General features: G+C 43.4%; 1 protein-coding gene across 15 annotated transcripts in view; it reads left to right on the forward strand.

Annotated features, from left to right (window-relative positions):
* The window catches only part of PTPRT (protein tyrosine phosphatase receptor type T), a 530,400-nt gene that overhangs the window by 452,428 nt on the left and 57,794 nt on the right, over nt 1-20,178 (forward strand). For 7 of the 15 annotated variants that reach the window (XM_072917006.1, XM_072917001.1, XM_072917003.1 and 4 more), the window contains 4 exons: nt 616-750; nt 6,428-6,494; nt 13,714-13,761; nt 16,340-16,488. In XM_072917006.1, the coding sequence (XP_072773107.1) occupies nt 616-750; nt 6,428-6,494; nt 13,714-13,761; nt 16,340-16,488 (399 nt within the window). Of the gene's footprint in view, nt 1-615; nt 752-6,427; nt 6,495-13,713; nt 13,762-16,339; nt 16,489-20,178 lie in introns of all 15 variants that reach the window. The other 8 variants (XM_030288709.4, XM_030288703.4, XM_030288707.4 and 5 more) reach the window with 3 other exon arrangements.

Raw genomic sequence — 20,178 nt, forward strand, 5'->3', positions numbered from 1 at the left:
GGTGTCCCTGCCCATGGCAGGGGGCTGGAATGAGATGGGATTTATGGTCCCTTCCAGCTCAAATCATTTCATGATTCTGTGTGGAGGGTGCTCTATATGTTGGATTAATGCTTGTTACATGTATATCTGTAATGGGATGTTTAAAAAAGCCAGGCCTCCAATACACTGAGAAAGACAAATATGAGTTGATTTTGGAGGGACAAAAGTTTTTGCCAGAAGTATTATCATAATTACATGTTACTGTGTTCACTATTTCAATGAGTAAGGATTTCAAGTCCATTTAAACTATTTGAGATTAAAATTAGTACTGTTGTTCTCCTGTTTCTGGGTGCATGCTGAGTGCTTCAGAAGAGTAAATGCCCCATTACAGTATAACTTAGTAAAATATTAGAGTCATTTGCACTACACTGGGATTTTACACCCTATTACTGCTCTGAATTATCTGTCATTAGCCCTCATTAAAGGCAGATTTGGTTAGATGGACAATTGTCTATTGCAATTTGATTGCAAATATGTTGTTAGGCTTTCAAATGAATATTTAAAGTGGATCATTGCACAGTTTGCCTACAAATTCTTTTTTTTTATCTTGTCCTTCCTCTCCCTCCATCTTTTAAGGAGCTTCCACACAGAATTCCAATGCAGTGGAACCTGAAAAGCAAGTTGACAGCACAGTGAAAATGGCTGGAGTTATAGCTGGTCTCCTGATGTTTGTTATTATCCTCTTGGGAGCAATGCTTACCATCAAAAGAAGGTAAGTTTCTGCTTTGCTCCCATCTTGGACCTCTGGGCTGCATTGTTGTAGTTTCCAAAGGAAGAATAAATAAAGATAAAAGATTCCTCGTGTGTGACAGAGAGAAGCAGTTAATGCCTGTGTACATAACACTGATACTAAGGGTGGCAGGCACAGAAGAAATACCACTTTTGGGAGATCCAGCAACAAAAGAATGGTTGCTACTGCAAAGAGATAATGATAATTAATTTATAATTAATGTCAAGAGATAAGTCACAAAGCAGCATGGAATAAAGGGGATAAAAGGATAACCTCTCCTAACAGGAAAGGCTGAGAGACTTGGGAAGCTGAGAGTCTGGGGAAGAGAAGGTTTGGAGTCACCCAAATGTGGCCTTCCAGTACTTTAAGGGAGCCTTTCGGGGTCTGGGTGCTGAGGTGACCCCAAGAGTGTAAAAATCCTTGTTCCCAGCCCATGCAGCCAGAGAAGTTGGAATGCATAGGATCAGCTTCTCAACGTTGTTTATTTTCCCTTAGCTAGAACATCCTTTCTCTGACCTGCTGAGCTCTGTCCAGCAGCTCGGCCATGGCATTCTGTCTGCCCTCAGGATGGTGTTTACATTTTATACCAAAAACTGCCTGTGCTATGTTTACAATAACGTGCCGATATCTATCATTTATGTTAGACAGTGTGTCTCTACCTTAAAACAATAGAAAAGTGTCACCATCACAGGTGACACATGGAGGGCAAGGAGAAGGAGAAGAAGGTCAGGACACACCCAAATTCTTCCATCTTGTCCCCCTGCACCCCATTCTAAAAAGCCCCAAAATTCTACTTTTTCACCCTGTGTTAACTCACCTACCACACTACTCAAACCATTGTGACTTGTAATTCCTCATACAAAGTTGGTACTTTTTTCCACAGGCTAAAATCAAAGCCACAGCTGTTTTTGACTTCATGCCAAGGTCTCTGAGCCCCCTGCCAGGGTCTGAGACAGCCAGGGCAGCCAGAGGGATGTTCTGGGTTCCCACAGGGGCCTACAAGAAAGATGGAGAGAGACAACTCAGAAGGGGCTGGAGTGACAGGACAGGAGGGAATGGCTTCAAGCTGACAGAGGAGAGGGTTAGATGGGATATGAGGAAGAAATTCTTTCCTGTGAGAGAGGTGAGAGCTTGGCACAGGTCGCCCAGAGAAGCTGTGGCTGCTTCATCCCAACCATTCTTCCAACACTTGAGTTTTCTGATGCTTTGGCTGTCGTGACTGTTACAGCCTAAGTTATTATCTCCCAGATAACACAGACAAACCCCCAAGCAAAATTACTGCTAATGCAGAATGAGTCCCAGAGGTCGGACACTGAGGATCCATTTGCTCTGGGTGAAAGTTCCCAAGCTCTTCCTGAGCTGAGCTGGCCCCTGAGACAGTGCACAGGACCTTCAGCTGAACTTGCCAGGTCCCTGGAGCAGCAATGTTTGGTGAATTTGGTGTGATGTCCCACACACACAACTTTGCTCTAGCTGGTTTTGCCATAGGCTCTGTAAACCTGGGCAATTTTCTTCAAAGTTAACATTAGAAAGGAGGTGAGTGAGAGAATAAGAAATCTAAATTCTCCCTTCTTTCCCCTGGGAGCTGTAAAATTACAGTTTCCTCTGTGTTGTCTCCACAGCCCCTCCTGGGGCAGACAAGCAGAATCCCTGCAGTCTGTATCTCTGTCTGTTTGCTGCATTTTGCAAGGATACCCGCTGGAAGACACACTGAAATAAGGAATAAACCGGCTCATTAACTTCAAAATCTTTTCCCATTTAGAAGCTCTGAGTGCAGGAGGAGGTTTGGGAGGCTGTAGCACACCTCAAGCACCTCCAGAGCTGCTGATCAATCCGTTCTGGGCTCCCTTGGAGGGGCACCACCAGCTGGGGCTCAGAGCTGCATATGGACAAATGTTCCCTGAGGATGGACCTCAGCCTGTCAGGCTCATTGCATTTGTAAACTGGTGTGGGTTGGGGCCAGCTTTACTAAAAGGAGAAGCTGTTTTGGAGCACAAATTGATTGGAACTTCTGGAAGTGCAGAGCTGAAACCTTGAGCTCTTCTAAGATAATAGTTTAACAACAGAATTTTCTTTTTATTTTGCAAACAGAAGCATTTGGAGCTTAAGCTCGTGCATTCTGTGTTTGCATTAGCCTCATTTTAGAAACAGTTCCCTTCCCAGTGCAGCAAGGCCTTGGTGTACAAATAGCACAGCCTTGCAAGGCAACAATTCAGAAAAATAATTTAACGAGCTGAACTTGAGATGCTATCTTCACATGGGGCTGGAAAATATCCCAGTGACATTTGTCCATTGTCCAGGGCATCACAGCTGATTGGGAAAAGGCACAGGATTTCCTGGATGAAGCATTTTGTTAACAGAGAGCAGAGGAAGCAGAAAGGGATTAGAAGAGAAGGAAGGCATTGGTTTGAGATAAGCATTGGTATCATCAGGAGCCTCTTTTTGTTCCTGTGGAACTCACCAGATTGGCAGCATGCTGCTTGGAACCTTTCAGACACAGAGAATGAGCAAGCAGTGCTCAGTTGCTCACAGTTTCAGCAGAACAAATTGCAAAAACTCCAGGAACTCAAACATTTCTGGGGGTTGATAAAGTTTTAGAAGGTTCAGTCAGATATGTGAAGCTAAATTAAGCCAACTAATGTTTTTATACAGTGGAAGATTTGGGTTTGACATTATGTTTGTTGTCTGAATGTTTTAGTTGAAACTTAGGGTTGTCTAAAATTTGCTAAAGTTTCCCTATCTATATATCTACGTCAAAATTGTGTGTATACATTTCTATTTTAAACATGACTGTCTTACAGTATTTAAAATCATAACCATTAGCAGTTTGTTTTATTGGTTTTGGGAACCCACTAACTCCAGGAGCTAAGTCATAGTATCATCATTACATGTATATGAAATATAAAAATTGCTGCAACATAATGGAGATAAACTTCACACAAGGACATGTAGGGACGGGACAAGGGGGGATGGCTTCAAACTAAAAGAGATTAAATTTAGATTGGATATCAGGAAGAAATTCTTCACTCTGAGTGTGGGGAGGCCCTGGCACAGAGTGCCCAGAGCAGCTGTGGCTGCCCCTGGATCCCTGGAAGTGTCCAAGGGCCAGGCTAGAACAGCCTTGGATAGTGGAAGGTGTCCCTGCCTGTGGCAGGGGGATTGGAATAATCTTTAAGATCCATTCCAACCCAAACCACTCTGTGATTCTGTGATAATTTAGCCTGTTAATTTAAAGGTGGTTATCCATGCCTACATGAATGTATGTGCTCACAAAAGGCAGAACAACATTCTTTTATTAACAAATATCCTGAAATATCCAATTTTTATTGTATGAAAATATTTCTAATTCTCTACAGAGCTGGTTGTTTGTCCTTAATATTATTTTAATACATTTGTATAACAGAGTATACAAAATCATTTTGCAAAAACAAAATGAAACAAGAAAAACAAGATATTTTTCAGAAGAAAATACCCTTTTGACTTTGCCCCTCCCTAAAGTATTTGATTTTAGTCTGTTCTGATTTCATCTGGGCAGTTTTAATTCTGGTGTAATCGTGACTTGTATTTCCCTGGAGTTAAGAATGTGACACCTCTCAGGATGGTGTGTTTGAGCAGACAAAGCCTCCACTGACCCCTTTAAATATAAGACTGAATAAATAGGATCAGACAGCCTGCCATGGATGCACTGTAAATGAGTTCTTTAAACTGCTGTCGGTAGCAAAAAAGGAGATTTGGGGCTATGTAGGGTCTAGGATTATTTCCTCCTATGAAAATTCAGCTCCTTTTTCTGGATTAGAATTTAGGTGGTTACCTTAAACTAATTAATAAAACCCTAAAGCCTCTTGGGCAGAACATCCCCAAGCTGTAGGATGGAATTGGGAAAAGGGACATTTGCACATTGAGTGACCAGTGCCCCCCATGTCCCTGTTTCAGGTGGGAGACAGGCAGGGGTTTGGGTTGTGCTGTACGTTCTAGGACCAGGTTGTGTTTTTACTGAACCATAACTCCAACCAGTTCCCACAGTTAAGTTTTGGAATACTCTTTAGTAAGTCCTTATTTCAGGCTGCATATTTTGGAAGAATTTGAGCCAACATGTCCAATTCCAAAATATTCCTCCTTTTGTTTGTCTTCCTTTATTTTCTATCCTTATGGAGCAAACATTTCTGAGCTTTCCTCTGCAGCCTGGAGGGATGTGCAGGTTTTTCATGAGGGCTGAGAGTCTGGTGGGATCCCAAATGTCTGTGGCCCAGAGAGGAGAGCAGCAGAAAGAACAGCAGGATGTCCAAGGGAACACTTCCAGTGTGAGCTGTGTGAGCTCAGGTCCTGGCCTCTCCCAGGGCTTGCTTTAATGGAATAATTTTGGTGATTTCAGGGGCTCAGCTGCATGTGCTCTCATTTTCTACATCTTGGTCACATTTCCCTTTGTTTAGAGGCTCAGAGGAACTCAGATTTTCACAGGGATGCTCAGTGGCAATCACTGCACCTTAACTGGTGCATTGCTAGGGCCTGTAGAATTGCTGCTTTCAGGAGATAATGGCATCTTGTTAAAATCCATCCAGGTGTATCGTGGAATCAGTGCCCATCAAATAACATGGCATACATCAGGAATCTGGCCAAAATAGCAGGTTTGGAGCAAAGGCCATCATCAGGAAAACCATGCCACTTCAGTTAAATCCTTATGAACTGTTCTTTACCCCATGTGTGCACAGCACAGAGGGTGATTGTGCACAGAGCAACTGAGCTGAACCTGGTTTCCACATGTGGGTATGGAGGTTGTGTTCAGAACAACCATAAAAGTGAACACTTGAAAGCTGCATTTGTATTTCTAAATGATTCCTAGTCATCCTAGCATCTTCAAGGATGGGGTTTTAAGCTGTGCAATAGGCTGAAGTTTGTGTTTCATTATTTTTCTCTGTCTTGACCACTGCTGCTGCTTCTGTGGCTTCTTGTGGCTGGTGGTAAATCTCCAATACCCTGGACTAGGTCTGTCATGAACCAGTCTTTTTAGAGAAGCCCCTTTCCAGCTGTAAAAGGCAAAATATCACCTCTTACGCTACAACTGATTGCCAAGGCTCAGTCTGTGGTACTGCTCAGAATGTTGTGAAATGAATTATTGAGAAACTGTGGTAGAAAATGCTTAATCACAGTGATGCAGAAAGCTAATGTATGCCCCCAGTGCTCAGCTATAAATATGGAGTGATGCTTGAATTGTTAATGAACTATTTGCATTTTAGAGTTTGATGAAGCTTGATTTATCATTAGACAATTTGCTCATTGTCTAAATATTCCAAAATTATGGCGTTCTTACATTGTCACTTTCCTATTTATTGTTATTTGTATTAATAACTCTAACATCTTTCTTTCCATTTCAAAAATATTGAAGCACTTGAGAGGCAAAATTAAGTCTTATTGCCCATGGTACTGACATGATAAAGTGAGGGAATTAAAGGTGGGGGGATTTATTCATGGTGGCAGAAGTGGAAACACAACCTGTTTCCAGTTCAGTAGTTGTTTATTCCTCACAAACATACAGCTCCTGAAACAAGTGTAGGCAGACAGGATCTCAGTACAGAAAACAGCACAAATACTTTGTGTATTGAAAAAGAAACCTGGAGTTCATCTAAATCTAATTATGTGCTTTTCTCTTTTTCTCCTTTTGGATATTTTGTTCATCTGACTGGCTGTCAATATTTAGAAGAAATGCATATTCCTACTCCTATTACTTGTAAGTACTTGACTGGGGATGAGGTTTTTTGAGCATGTTCACCCTGTGGTAATTTTGTGCTTTGTTATATTTTTTTCTTTTTAACCACTCCATTTATCCTTGTGTTTACAGCAGAATGTGTTTTATTTTCCCAGTTGCACGCTGTTATGTTTTCCCCATTTTCCCACTGCACCTGTAGCTGTGCCTGCAAACATATGAATGTCCACAGATAAGTCAGTTATGGTTTGATAACTCTTCAAACTGGATATTCATCTTTAGATTGGATATCAGGAAAAATGTCTTCACCAAAAGGGCTGTCCAGCACCAGAACATGTGGCCCAGGGAAGTGATGGAGTCACCACTGTGGCATTTTAAAGTTGTGCAGATGTGACACTTGGGGACAGGGTTTAGGGATGGACAAGGCAGTACTGGAGGAACAGTTGGACTTGATGATCTTGGGAATCTTCTCCAGCCTAAATGATTCCATGATTTTGTAAATTCTAATGGACAAATATAGAGTGTCCCAAGTGCACCTTTTTAATTGTCCATTGCTTGTAGCCACACTTGAGGGAAATTCACACCTCAAAGTTATTGTCGGGAATTTCTCAGCTGTGGATGTAAGCTTTTTAAAATCTTTAAGGTTTCTGAAAACTGGGAGTTGACATTATCCCAGCAAACATCCCTGTTCCTGGAGCTGCCAGGTTCTGAGTGTTGGTTTAGATCGCTGGATGATGAAGAGGTTCAGATATTCAGATCTAAATCACCTGTCCAGTCCTAATGACAATGCTGCATAATTAAGGCAGTTGTTAAGGCACATGAAAATGCTTCACACATGGGTACTTCCAGAGCCATCTGTTGCCTAAAGATTGAGGGGCTGGGAAGCAATCAGGGCCAAGCTGTTTCTGGCATGATAATGGTTGTCTGAGGATCTGGGGGAGGAGAGGGCTGGATCAATGATGTGAGGAAAGCTCCTGGAGAAGTGAGTTGATGCCTCTGCTGCCATCAGAGGGCTGGGAGGGATGGAGAAGGCAGCTGTTGCTGTGGACAGGAACAGCTGGGCTTGCCAGGGCTCTGAAACCCACCGAGTTGTCCAGAGGGCCACATCAGCCCTGACAGCCCCTCCGGTCTCCTGCTCCAGGAACTGCCTCCTTGGCCCCTTCCTGCAGCTCCTCTTTGTCTCATCTTGGAGCTTTTTTCTGGAAGCTGGTCATCAGGTCAGCAGAATGAGAGGGTTGATGTGCTGCCATTTTAAGGGGAGCTGATTTCTTTTCCATATGAGTTGCTTTATGTCAAAAGAGCAGGGCAAAGGAGGATCCCTATGCACCCCTGCTTGGAGGGATTTTGTTTCTCCATGACCTGTCAGGAAGCTATTGAAAGAGGAACCTTTCCGACTTTCCAAGCATGTGAGGAACCTTAGGACACGATCACAACTCTTGGCTTTGCCCAGTGATGTAATTGTAAATGCAGAGTAACTCCATTTTCTCTAGACCTTGGTTCACCAAGAATGAAATTTGACCTCAAGTAGTCAGATTAAAGAGGAGGTTAACTAAGTGTAAAGTAGGGGCTGGTTTTAACCCACAGGTGCTACGAGCTCATTGAATTTATTGATAGAAACCTTCCTCTTCTGCACAATTCTCATGTTTTACTATTTGGTTTCCTTACAACTAGTAGCACCACTGCCTGAGAAATTCACTGCCACATTTCCCAGTATAATTCTGCCTTTTTCCAGCAGGCACTATGTGGTCAGCATGTTCCCCACTTCATTTTATTTTGAGATCTGTGTGTTTAAAAAGATGAATCAACTTCTGAGCCCTCTGTGACCCATTTTACAGCTGCACAGTGTTGCTTTAAGCAGTCAGCTGAGGATTGTTCTGCCAGAGCAAGCACAGGGGTCCTTAAGGGGTCTGTTTGCTGTGGGTCAATTTGCTAGACCCTTTTTCCTCAGGGAGCAGTGCAGTGACTCGGGAAAAGAGAAGAGAAAACCCTCTGGAGGGTCACCCAAGGCTGGGGTTGCAATGAGCTTCAGCAGAGACAGAAGGAAGGGCTTTAATAAAGTTTAATGAGGCAGATGTCCACCATGCAGCACATCACACCAGGGAAAAGCCAGAGGTGCCATCAGGCAAGCTGAGTGTTCATAGGAGCCTGTGGAGCTTGGAGGTGGCTCACAGAAATCACAGAACTTCTCCTCCTCAGTACCACACCCAAAATGTTCTGCAAAGAGCTCATTTTTAGCTGTCCCAGGGACAGCTCTGCACATCACCAGTCACCTCACCATACACCCTACCAGCAACAGGCTCTGCGTGCTTTGGTTCACAGGGACATCTGTTCCCTGCCCTGGGAAAACCAAGCTCTGTTTTGGATTTTTTTTCCCCTTGAACAACAATCAAAGTGAAAGGGATGTTCCAGTAGTGAGGGAAGAAAGCAGGAGAGCCCATGAAGGAGCACACAGTGAAGTTGTACTGAGTTTCATGTTTCAAGTTGAACATGAAATAGGATGTTCCATTAGAATTGCAGATGAAAATCTGAAATTGCTACGGACTGAGCAATTCTTGATTCAAATTGCTCTGGACTCCTATGAGCAGAGAGGTTGGATTTAAGTTTATTTGAAATGTTGTGGAAATAACAGCAGCAATATTGTTATATACAGATTTTTCTTAAATAGAATTGGTTTCTATGCTATGACCTTGCATGAATTATTTAGTCCTGAAGCAAAATTCAGTTGAATGAGTTACCAGTATTGAAAAGCAGGTTCCCAAATAGATCTGCTGGCAGATCTTTAAATGTGACCATATGAACTGTATCACTTCATGTTTGGTTTCAGTTTCTGGACTTCAAAGCTGCGTTTCTTAGAGCAATTCCTGCCTGCTTTCAGATAATTCCTCCCAACCATTTGTCATCTTCTGTACAGGCATTTCTTCTTTTTAGGGATCAAAATCTCCTATCCTAACTCTTCGAAACAGTTCTGTAATGATAATACTATAATGATAATTCTATTAAATTCCAAACAGCTCTGAATGATAATTCTATTAAAGTCACAGAGACCTTTTTGAGGAATACCTGGTCTTTACAGAGACAGACCACAACATTTTGGTAATCTCTAGACTGGAGTTCTGCTCTCCGCCAGTCTTGTGTTCTGCTGCAATTCAGGACTGGAAAATCTGATTCTGTGAGATGGTTGAGTACCTGCAGCCCTGACTAATGAAACCAATCCAAAATATTCACTTATAGGAGCAGCTATTTTTGGGCCTGCATAGTTATTAGGTAAATAGTTATGGGATTCTTGTACAGCAACACCTGACTGAAAACTTACTACAACATATAGGAAAGGATGAAAGAGAAGGCCATAAAGATCTTTAACATGCATTAAGTGGAAATATAACCCAGGAGGCCTCGATTCCTAACTTGTAACTCATCGTGAAGGGTCAACATGATATTGTGTACTTCAGTTTACCCATCAGCAAAGGCTTATTGCCTGAGCTGAGATCCTGTGAGGAGCAAGAGATGGAATTACAAGTTCTTGTTGTGGTGCACTCTTTGCATCCCTGTGCCCAGGGTGATGCCTGAACCTTTTCAGAGGAGTTACTCTGTATTTACACCAACACAAATGGTGTCTAAGCTTGGGACAGAATTGCTGCTGTCTCTCTGCACTTCACTTTAATGGGCAGTGTAAGATATCAACACAGCCAGGTCTGGAAGATGTTAGTTTTACTCCCAGCTGAAGCTGTAAAACACAGACAGCAATTCATCCAGTTTACAGAAGGGTTTGCATCTAGTGACAGACACTTCTTTTGCAGCAGTATTTTCAACTGCAGCAATCCATATCATTATTTTATTATTTGCTCGCCAGGAATTAAATGGAAATGTTTTCTGTGTGTGGGTTGTTTGTTTTGGTTTGTTTCTTTCTCCTGGGTTGGGTAATGGCTGCAGAATGAAATTTAATCAAGAGCAATATGAGACCAGGGAAGAATTTCTGGAAATACAGAGATTCATGTATGTGTTACAAGCACTCAGTTTAACGTTATTTATAAGAAAAGGGCACTCAATGGCCAGGATGTTTTGCTTTTCTCCTGAACTGCTGAGAGCTCCAGGTACATGATTGCAATGTAGGAAGCCCCTTCAACACCCACTAGAATTTTACACCTATTTTAATTGTTGAGTGGTTTTAGCTGGGAGCTTCTTTTCATGGGAGAGATTGCAAAGGTTACTAAGCTAAATTAATACTTAGATTTTTTGAGATAACAAAGTTTATGCTGAATTTATTGCCACCATCTGTGGGACATTTGAAAAGAAAAACATTCCTTTACTTTATTAAGAAGCGTACCTCTGTATAACCACATTCACATATAAATATCTCCATATATTTCCATGGATGGTGGGATTTGCCTGCACAGGTCAGCTTGCTAAATCAGGATTTTAAGAAGAAACCTTCTCATTAGGTACTTTTCTCATCAGATGGTGGAAAAACAGGATTGTTAATCAGTGGCTATGTCTGTCTAATGAAAGCAAATTAAAAAAAATAATATATCAAAATGCAGAAAGTAGATGAGATGTTATTTAGAATGTGTCTGTATGGTGATTGCAAGCCTAAGCCTTGCAGAGGGCAGAATTTGTGGGTGTCTGTACCAGCAGAGACTTATACTGAATGGCTCCTACGTGCACTTGGCTTGCCTAAACTTTCTCTGGTTGTAAGTAAAGCTAAAAACAAAATATAAATAAAAATAAATCCCACACAAGCAGTGTTTAATTTGATCAAGTGAAGCTTAGATCATACTCTCAAGAGCCTGTGCTGTATACCTACTGTACAAAATGCTCAGGACATCTTTTGACTTATCTCTACTCTACTTTCTCCTGTCCTGTGAAGTTTGCTCTGTGGCATTGGCCTTTGCTCTTCACTACACCTTGACTACACCTTGACTACACCTTTACTGCAGCAGCGTCCCTCTGCTCCTGCCACAGCCTGGCTTCAGCAGAGCAGGTGAACACACATTTAACCTGCAGCACGGAGCAGTGTGTGCCCCAGCACTGCTCTGAGCTCAACTCCTCTGGCTCTGTTCACACCCTCCAGTGACCAGCATTTCCAGCTCCTCCTGCACAGAGCTCTCCCCCAGTTTAAAATGAATGGCTACCCCAGAGCTTCCCAGTCCCCAGCCCCTGCAGGCGGTGAGAACAGCTCCCCGCTGGTGTCTTTTCATGTCTGAAGACCTATCAGCCCTATTTGATTTCCTCTTCTCTAGATGAAAGGTCCACATTGCCTTTGGCCTTTGCTTGTAGATCATGTTTTCCAGCTTTACCTTTCATGTCCTCCCTCGTGCTACCCTGTAGCACATGTCTGATTTGAGGAGCAGTGTTGCAGCAGAGCCCTCTCCAATCCTCAGTCACAGCAACAGGATCACCCAGCTTATAGTGTCATGCCTGTAGTTTTAAACCAGATGAAACCATTCTTCTGAATTGGATTTGTCATCTCCCACAGGTTTAGGGCGTGGAGATCCTTTCCAATAGATCTGTTGTTTGGCCAGTGCTCCCTGGGATTGGCATGGCTGATCACTGCCTGCCTTGAATTGGAGCAGATCCCCTCACAAATTTCAGGTGCACTCCTGGGAGTTTGCTACACACAATTCTCTAAAGGGAATTTTATTTTTTTTTCCGGCTTTCTCAAATTCCTTATTGAAAATCAGGGCAATATGCAATTTGTGTCTGTAGGAGGAAATTTCACGTTTAACTTACATGATCTATACCTAATGTCTAAATTACCTGTGCATGCAAATCTACACCACAGTGTGCAAAATCCATCCTGGTGAAACATCTCAAATTAAATCTGTCAGTGTACATGCACGAGAGCTCTCCAGGAGTGGCAGTTACAGATTTAATGTTCATGCATGTAGAATTGATAGAAAAAGTTAGAGAAGAGTTTGAAGCTGCTTTTAAAAAATAATCCCTGACAGTCATCCAAACCTCCATGAAACAGGAATGTGATCCTGCAGATACTTCTAACAGGAAATATTGCTGGAGCTTCCTGATTAATGCCCATGGCAGTAAATGGTTTGTGCTTGATACCAAGTTTGCATTCCTTGACTGTTTAAGTAGAACTCCCACAATTTTAATATAGTGCTTCAGATTTAATGTCTAGTAGAATTAGAAGTTTCAAAAAATAACCGAATCAAATCTCCATTATTTTTCCCCCCAAATTCACACATGTATTCACTGCCAATGACTTTTCTCCTTGCTTTGGTAGGGTCAGCATCAACTGCCTGATTATACAGCTGGTTTCATTTTTTTACTCAACTTTGAGCATCTCTCTGTCTCACCCCTCCCCTGTGTGTGTGGTGCTTGCAAACATCATCTCTTCATTTCTAAACCCTCTCAAACTGAAAAGAGCAACCCGGTAAACTCCATCCATGGGCTCCTGCTTGCTTCTTGCCACATTCCCTTTACCCTTGAATGTAAACCAGCATTAAGATCATGTTATTCACATCCTGACATTGTGTGTCGATTGTATCAGACTCTTCTCCCCAATATCTGCCTGGTCCTTTATTTCCTCCCCTTTTCAGCTGCATAATGCATGAGTGGGGAAGTGTCTGCTCCGTGAGGGGTGTCAGCTGTGCTGGGGACACGCAGCCAGCCCATGACTGACACTGATGCTCCCAGAGCAGCTTTGTTGGGGTGTTGCAGTGGCTCTGTGCAGGGCAGTGGGGACAGTGGGAGCCGTGTCACCGGCGTGGCTTGTCAGTGATTCACAGAGATCTCTTGGAGCGCCCTATTTTTGGAAGCAGCATTTCTAGAGAAATGCTTTTCCATTTCCAAAAGGCGTTTTGATGTGCTGGGAAATAAACCTCTACCTAGCTGTGGGTTTTAAGTCACATCCCTAACATTCTGGAAAGTGCTAGTCATTTGATTTTATAATCTTTTCTATGAATTATAACGATGGTAAGGACCAAATAGGCTTAGTCCTGTGCTGCCACTCTCTCCAGACACAGAACTGCAGCAGAAAAGGCACGTTTAGAAACTGAGAGCCCCTTGATGTGTCTGGCAAGCTTAGCTCTGAAATCCCCAAAAGAGATCTGTCTTCCTTTTCCCTCTAAATTTAGATGAAGAATTTTTACATTCTTGGAACAGAGAGGGAGAAAGGTGGAAACTGATAAGGCGCTGTTGAAAGAAAATTGTGGCGTTTTCCGATGCAGACCTGGGTTGTGTGTGCGAGGTAGATTGAGAACTTTAAACTCATGTCACCTTTTCTTTTTAGGCATTCAAGCCAGTGTTTTAGGGGCCTCTCTGTCTTCTACAGGACCAGGTAGAACTCCTTTGCATAGGGCTTTTGTAAGCAGGCCTTTGGGGACTAAGGGGCTTGGGTTTGGGGTTATTTTTTTCCTGCCTAGGACATGCAGAAATGTTGTTGCTCCTTCACTCAAAGACAAAACAAATTTGCCAGTTCCTGCTCTTTGTAGCCTTTTGGCATTTCCAAAAAGATACCAGGCAATGGGGACTTACAGATAATTATTGCCACAAATAATTTAACTTTCACTGAATGAGAAGGTCGCCCCTTTTGACTCACCATTTTCAACCATCAGAGTCGTGGTCTGTAGTGGCTCACCCCAGCAGTCCAGAGTGCTTGTTATTAAGGACTTCTGCATTTTGGATTAGTGTTTCCCACTCAGTGATTTTAATTCCTGTTGCCAAAGAATTCACACAGGCACGTACGATTAGCAAACCATCAGGATTAGAAGATCCACACGGCAGGGTTAACACACTTCAAGGCTGTTTTAGTTACCCCAGGTACCACAGCACAAAAAAGCAGGGCCTCCCATGTCTGCAGCTCATGGCTCCTAAATTTGGCTGTGCCAATGCTGCTGAACACTGGAAGCAAAACTTTTAACATCATTAAACAGCAGCTTTTTGCTTCATCACTCAAGGACTGCTCCCCTCTTTGCATCTTCATCTGCACAAGTGGATACACCAAGGGGGTTTTGGGAGATCTGAGTAAGCCCCCTGGGATGATGGACCCAATTTGAACAGCTCTGGGCTTGGATTGGAACCACTAATTGCACATGGCTGAACCCCAACTGGCTGAGCAGATGAGACAGATGTGTTTGTTCAAAAGTTTACAGTAAACATCTATGGGGTTTTTTTGCATAAATCTGTGCTCTCCTGATCTGGATTATCTTTCTTTAAAACAGGCTTTCCCCACAGACATAGGCAAAGGATTTGGCTTTCTTTCACCCTTCTTTCCAAACAAGTATTAGTGGCCAAGCAGCCCATCACCTGAAGGCTGGGGCTCAGCTATGTGCTTGAACTTCCCTGTAAATGCCACTCGGACATGTTCTGGGCATAAATAGAGCCTGTTAGACTGTGTTGGAAGGAGTACCTTTATTTTTTGGAATCCAATTAAGTTTAAAAGATGGGTAGTACTTACCATAAGCATGTTGTTTTAGAGAAGAAAAACCTCTTTGCAAAATGATTTAGTTGTTAGGATTTTTTTCTTCTTTGAGTTGGAGACGAGAAAGAAAACTAAAGCTCCTTCTTACAGTAATCTGTTTTTCTCCTTTTTATTTTATTTTCTTATCTAGGGAAGTGGTGTAAGCAAAGTTCTTTGCTGGTGCTGGGGATTTGTGTGATATTTTTTCAAGGTGTGGATTGTAGAATGTCACACATTCATTTTTAAAGGGTTTTGCTCTCTGATACGAATGAAGCACAGGGCAGTCAAATGTCAGTGGAAGCTTAGCAGCTCACTTTTCCTGCTTCTCTCCATTTTATTATGCTCTGTGTTTGCAAAAGAGGAGCCTCTTATGTTCTCAGCTTTGTTAGCATTTTCAGAGCAGGCAGCCCTGACGCTTTTGACAAAGTTTTTGCTGTCTCCTCAAAACAAGACAAGACCCATTTTCCCAGAACAGGGCCATATTTGGACATTGCTAAAACAGCTTCAACCTTCAGCGTGCCCCACCCTTCCCTGCCTGGGGATCCCGGAGCAGTTCCAGGGTGTGTCAGGACTCAGGAGGTTTCTGCCTTCACTGCTGTGCTTGGGGACAGGACAGAACTCTGCTCCAGCTCTCAGGTGGCACAGAGCCAGGTCTCACACTCCCTCAAAGAGCATGCCATGGGATGGATGCAGATGTCCTGGTCCCCTGGAGCGAGCAGTTCTCCCATCCCAAGCCCTCTGCTCCTCCTGGAGCGCGTGGCACCTGCTCTGGGGGCTGGACCTGTCCCACCCTCTCCAAACCTGCTCCAGGGTTTGTACCTGTCCCACCCCCTCCAAACCTGCTCCAGGGTTTGTACCTGTCCCACCCCCTCCAAACCTGCTCCAGGGTTTGTACCCGTCCCACCCTCTCCAAACCTGCTCCAGGGTTTGTACCTGCCCCACCCTCTCCAAACCTGCTCCAGGATTTGTACCTGTCCCACCCTCTCCAAACCTGCTCCAGGGTTTGTACCTGTCCCACCCTCTCCAAACCTGCTCCAGGGTTTGTACCCGTCCCACCCTCTCCAAACCTGCTCCAGGGTTTGTACCTGCCCCACCCTCTCCAAACCTGCTCCAGGATTTGTAGCTGTTCCCCCCCCTCCAAACCTTCTCCAAGGCACCTGCTCCAGGGTCTGTACCTATTGCACCCTCTCCAAGGCTGAGGAAGTGCTCCCACTGCTGGGGTGATGCAGGTTGGTGCCAGATGAGTGGCAGGGAGGGAGAGCTCCAGGCTGGTATCACGATATTTATCGCGCTCCTGAGGTTGCATTAAAAACCTGTGGGGTTTCCTGGCGTGCAGTTTGTCTCATGCCTTGCATGTCTGACCAAGTGGGGTAATTTTGTCAAAATATTTTGCCATTGCTTTGCTTTTAATGAGAGCAAACTGACCTTGCTTTCTCCCCTCTCCAAACCACCAAAGGAAGCTAGCCAAGAAGCAGAAGGAGACTCAGACCAGCACGCAGAGGGAGATGGGTCCTGTGGCTACTTCTGACAAGACCTCCACCAAACTCAGTGCTGTTCACAATGAAGAAGCTTTTTCTTCCAGCTGCCAAGATGTTAATGGATTCAGTAAGTTTAACTTGCTTGCAATGGATATGACCCCCTTGGAGAGCTCTAGGTTCTTAAAAGGACCTATTCCTTTGGGCACAGTGTTGAGGAGTTAGGAATGGCAGTGATAGAGATCGTTGCAAAAGCTCCATAGAAATCTGGAATGTCTCTGATACTGCCCCTGGTTTCACTGTCAGACAGGTGGAGAACATTCCTCTGGGTCCAAATCTGCTGAGAATAATTTATAAAGCCTGTTCTAATCACTGCATCAGAATAAGAGGCACATGTTTATTTGTTGTTTAGAAATACTTTTCCTTTGTGAGTAGAAGAGTCAAATCCATTAGCTGACTTGTGGGATGAAAAAACCTTTTCTGTATGAAATTGTTATGAAAGAAGGCCTGGACTCCTGGCTAGAGAACTGGAATGGAAAGACAACATTTCTTCCTTTGTCTGTGTCCTCAGTTTATTTTTCACATGGGTTCAGTAAAACTGATCTTAGTTAATATTTGTAAACCACTCAGACCTCTGTAGCTAAAAGAGTTTTGTGGGTAAAGCAGCACCAAGTCCTACTTCAGCCTCACTAGATCCAGGTTGAGTGCATGGTGGATTGCATGGTGGATTTGTAAACCTTTTTCGTATTAAATAAATTTAAACTTAGACACTATGGGCATGTCACTCCTTCTTTTGACACTCAGCCTGTTAGTTTGGACAAGGGACAGCTCTGAAACTCAAGTGTGTACTAAAACTCTTGTCTTTGTTAAGCATCTTTAGTGAAGGTTTTTTTTCTCTGATTTCTAAAATGGAAGTGCTCATGATAGAAAATGTGGTTTATCACTGAAACCTCCCCTTGTAATCTGAAACTGAGTGGGATGGGTTGAGCAAATTCTTCCTTTCCCTCTCTGCAGGTCCTGTCAAATTCCATCTGCATGTGCTGCTACTGCCATTTTGTGTGACACACCTGTGAGAGGGATAAATAAGTGTCTGGGACAGCCAAGGTTGGCAGGGAACACTTTGCTCTGATATTAAATTGACTTCAGTCAAGGTCTAATTTTCTCAGGTGCTGAGTAGCTCTGTCCTAAGGAGGCAGCAAGAGTTCTGTGGGGTTCATATCTCTGAAGGCCAGGAGAGCAGCAGTGTTGTATCAGCCATCCCCAAAACAGCAGAGTTGGCTGGAGTGTGTGGGGAAAGTCAAATGTTTCACAAATCCCTCAGCATGTGGGTTTCGGAAAGTTTGGGGATTCTTTTTTCCAGCCAGAAAATGAGAAAAGAGACAAGCTTGAAATCTGACCTCATCTTTTCCCCCACCTTTGTTATTTTGACAGACTAATTAAAACAGCTGTGTCATTTGCTTGAAATGGCAACTGTAGAAAATGTGATGTATCAAATTTTGTAAAGAAACAGCGCTCCAGGTTTTCAATTTTTTTAGTCAGTTAGATCTTTACTTGTCTGACATCTCTGCAGATTTTATCACTGCCTTCCCCTATAACCTGAGTCAGCCATGGGTGGATTGTTTTTAATTTTTTTCCTCTTTATATCTATGACAAAGAATTATCAATAAATCTTCATGATTTCTCCAAATTTTTTACTGGCAAGTCCAGGATGCGGAGGTGTTGGAGGTAAGTTCTGTGCAGTAGTGTGCACATGCTGATACAGGAATTTTATGAGTAAAAGAATTCCTTGAAAAGAAAAATAAAATAAATTGCCTTAATGAAGTTTAATACTTGTGGGTTCTATGCAGGCCTACTTTGGAATAACATAATAGGATTATTTCTTAACCTTCCTGCTAACTAATAGAGTTTTACAGGGTTTATCCACCAGAGCTGTTGAAATCAACTGTCTTAAGCAGCAGTCAGATTCCTTCTTAAATTGTTTTTTTTCCCTGCCAGCAGTAAATAGCATTTCCAGCACCCCATGGTGGGCAGTCACCCTCTCCATCCTACCCTCAGCTGTGGGAACCTGAGCTGGCTCTAGCAGGGATGTGGAAATTCCCCTCTCCTTTTGGAAGAAGAGCCCACCAAGAGAAGCAAAGTGTTTTCAATGCCAGGATCACCTTGCCAGCTCACAAAAGCAATCAAACAGAACAAGACAATTTGCTAAGCAGGATCCCTCAGTTATTGAATGACTTGCAGGCAACTTTACCTGCAGAACACAATGTCCTTGCAGGGCTTTGTGTCCTTGCCTCCAGGTTTTACTCTCTGTCACAATAATTCTGATAACTTTTCAGACAGAACAAATTCAGTGAGTGCCTACAGAAGCTTTTCTCTTCCCATGCTCTCTCCAGTTGGCCACTGGTCTGCTCCTGGGTGAGTCCTGTCCATCCTCCTGCTGTTGCTTACCCTGTCTCCCTGCCCTGCCACCACACAGGACTAATTTCTAAATCAGTTAGATTTAAAAATCCCACTTTCAAGGCTGCCTGATGCTCTGCATCATGAGGGAGATAAAAAATGAACAGCTGCCCTCCTTCTTATCAGCCCCTTGTTTTCTGTTGAGGCATCAAGACCTCAGGTCTTGCTGAAAAGAGGAAGAGAATTGGGAATTTATCTTTCCTGGCCTGAAGCAAAGCCCCTCATCCCTCTTTCCATTCTGCAGTGTTAGTTGTTATCCTGGCAGGATTCTCACTGATATATACAGGTGTTGAAATTAAAGAGATTTTTTGAACTCAACCTCTATCTCTGACACGCCACAGGATCAGAGAAGGTGTTTGGTAAAACATAGATTGGTCTGTGGCTGTTCCAGCTTGTCTGCTTTTACTTGGGGATTATGAACAATCACAGTTGGTCATTTCCTCAAATATCTTGGGTTTTTTAAGATGTCAATATATTCCAACTCCATTAAAGGCAGGTGATGGCCCTGGCAGGGGCTGAGCAGTTCCCTGGAGCGCAGGAATGTTGGGAAGCAGCACAGTCACGTGTAGACACTGGCTCAGGGCAGGGTTATATGAAACAAGATGGGAAATGGGAAACAAAGTGGACTTAAATTTGCCCCCCAGTGTCTGCACTGAGCAGAAAGGTGTGCAGGGGTTGTGACCACGCAGAAATCATGGGCAGTTTGGCAGTGATGGGATGAGCAGCAGTGGATCAGCTCAGCAGGGATGCACTGATGTGCTCTGCACAAAGGAACTGCTCTTTGGCTTTGCAGTGCTCAGGTGCCATGGACCAGCCTTGTCCAGGAGGATTCCCTGTCCCCAGCAGAGCCATCCCAACATCCTTGCAGGGGTTCTGGCAGGAGCTGTTTGATTCTGAGGATTTAACCCATTAAAATGCAGCCAGTTTTGCTGGAAACTGATTTATCAAGGTGTGCTTTACCTGTGTGACATCTCAGTCTGGGGGGAGACAGCTCTCCAGACACCCTGCAGGAGGGACACAGATGGAGGAGTGGCTTTAATGCTTCAGGCAGACAATCTGGAAGTGGGGAACTGAGTTATGCAGTAGGAACCACTACCATAAGTTACCAAGTCAGTGTGATTTCACTTATGAGAACAAGGAGATGAGAGGGAGGTGTAGGCAAGTGGCACTCAGGGTTTAAGGCATCCATTTGTTCCAAGAAACATCAAAATTCACACCTTTCCACAATCCTTCATAATTATATGATCAGTGAGATGCAAAGGTCTTCACAAAAGATAAACACAGCAAGATGTAATTCTTACTCCTGCCCCATAGATAATTTTCACTCATAATTAATTGACCTGACAAATGCAGTCTAAGAACTTGT

This window comes from Taeniopygia guttata, chromosome 20 (assembly GCF_048771995.1).
Source record: "Taeniopygia guttata chromosome 20, bTaeGut7.mat, whole genome shotgun sequence".
Lineage (NCBI taxonomy): Eukaryota > Metazoa > Chordata > Aves > Passeriformes > Estrildidae > Taeniopygia > Taeniopygia guttata.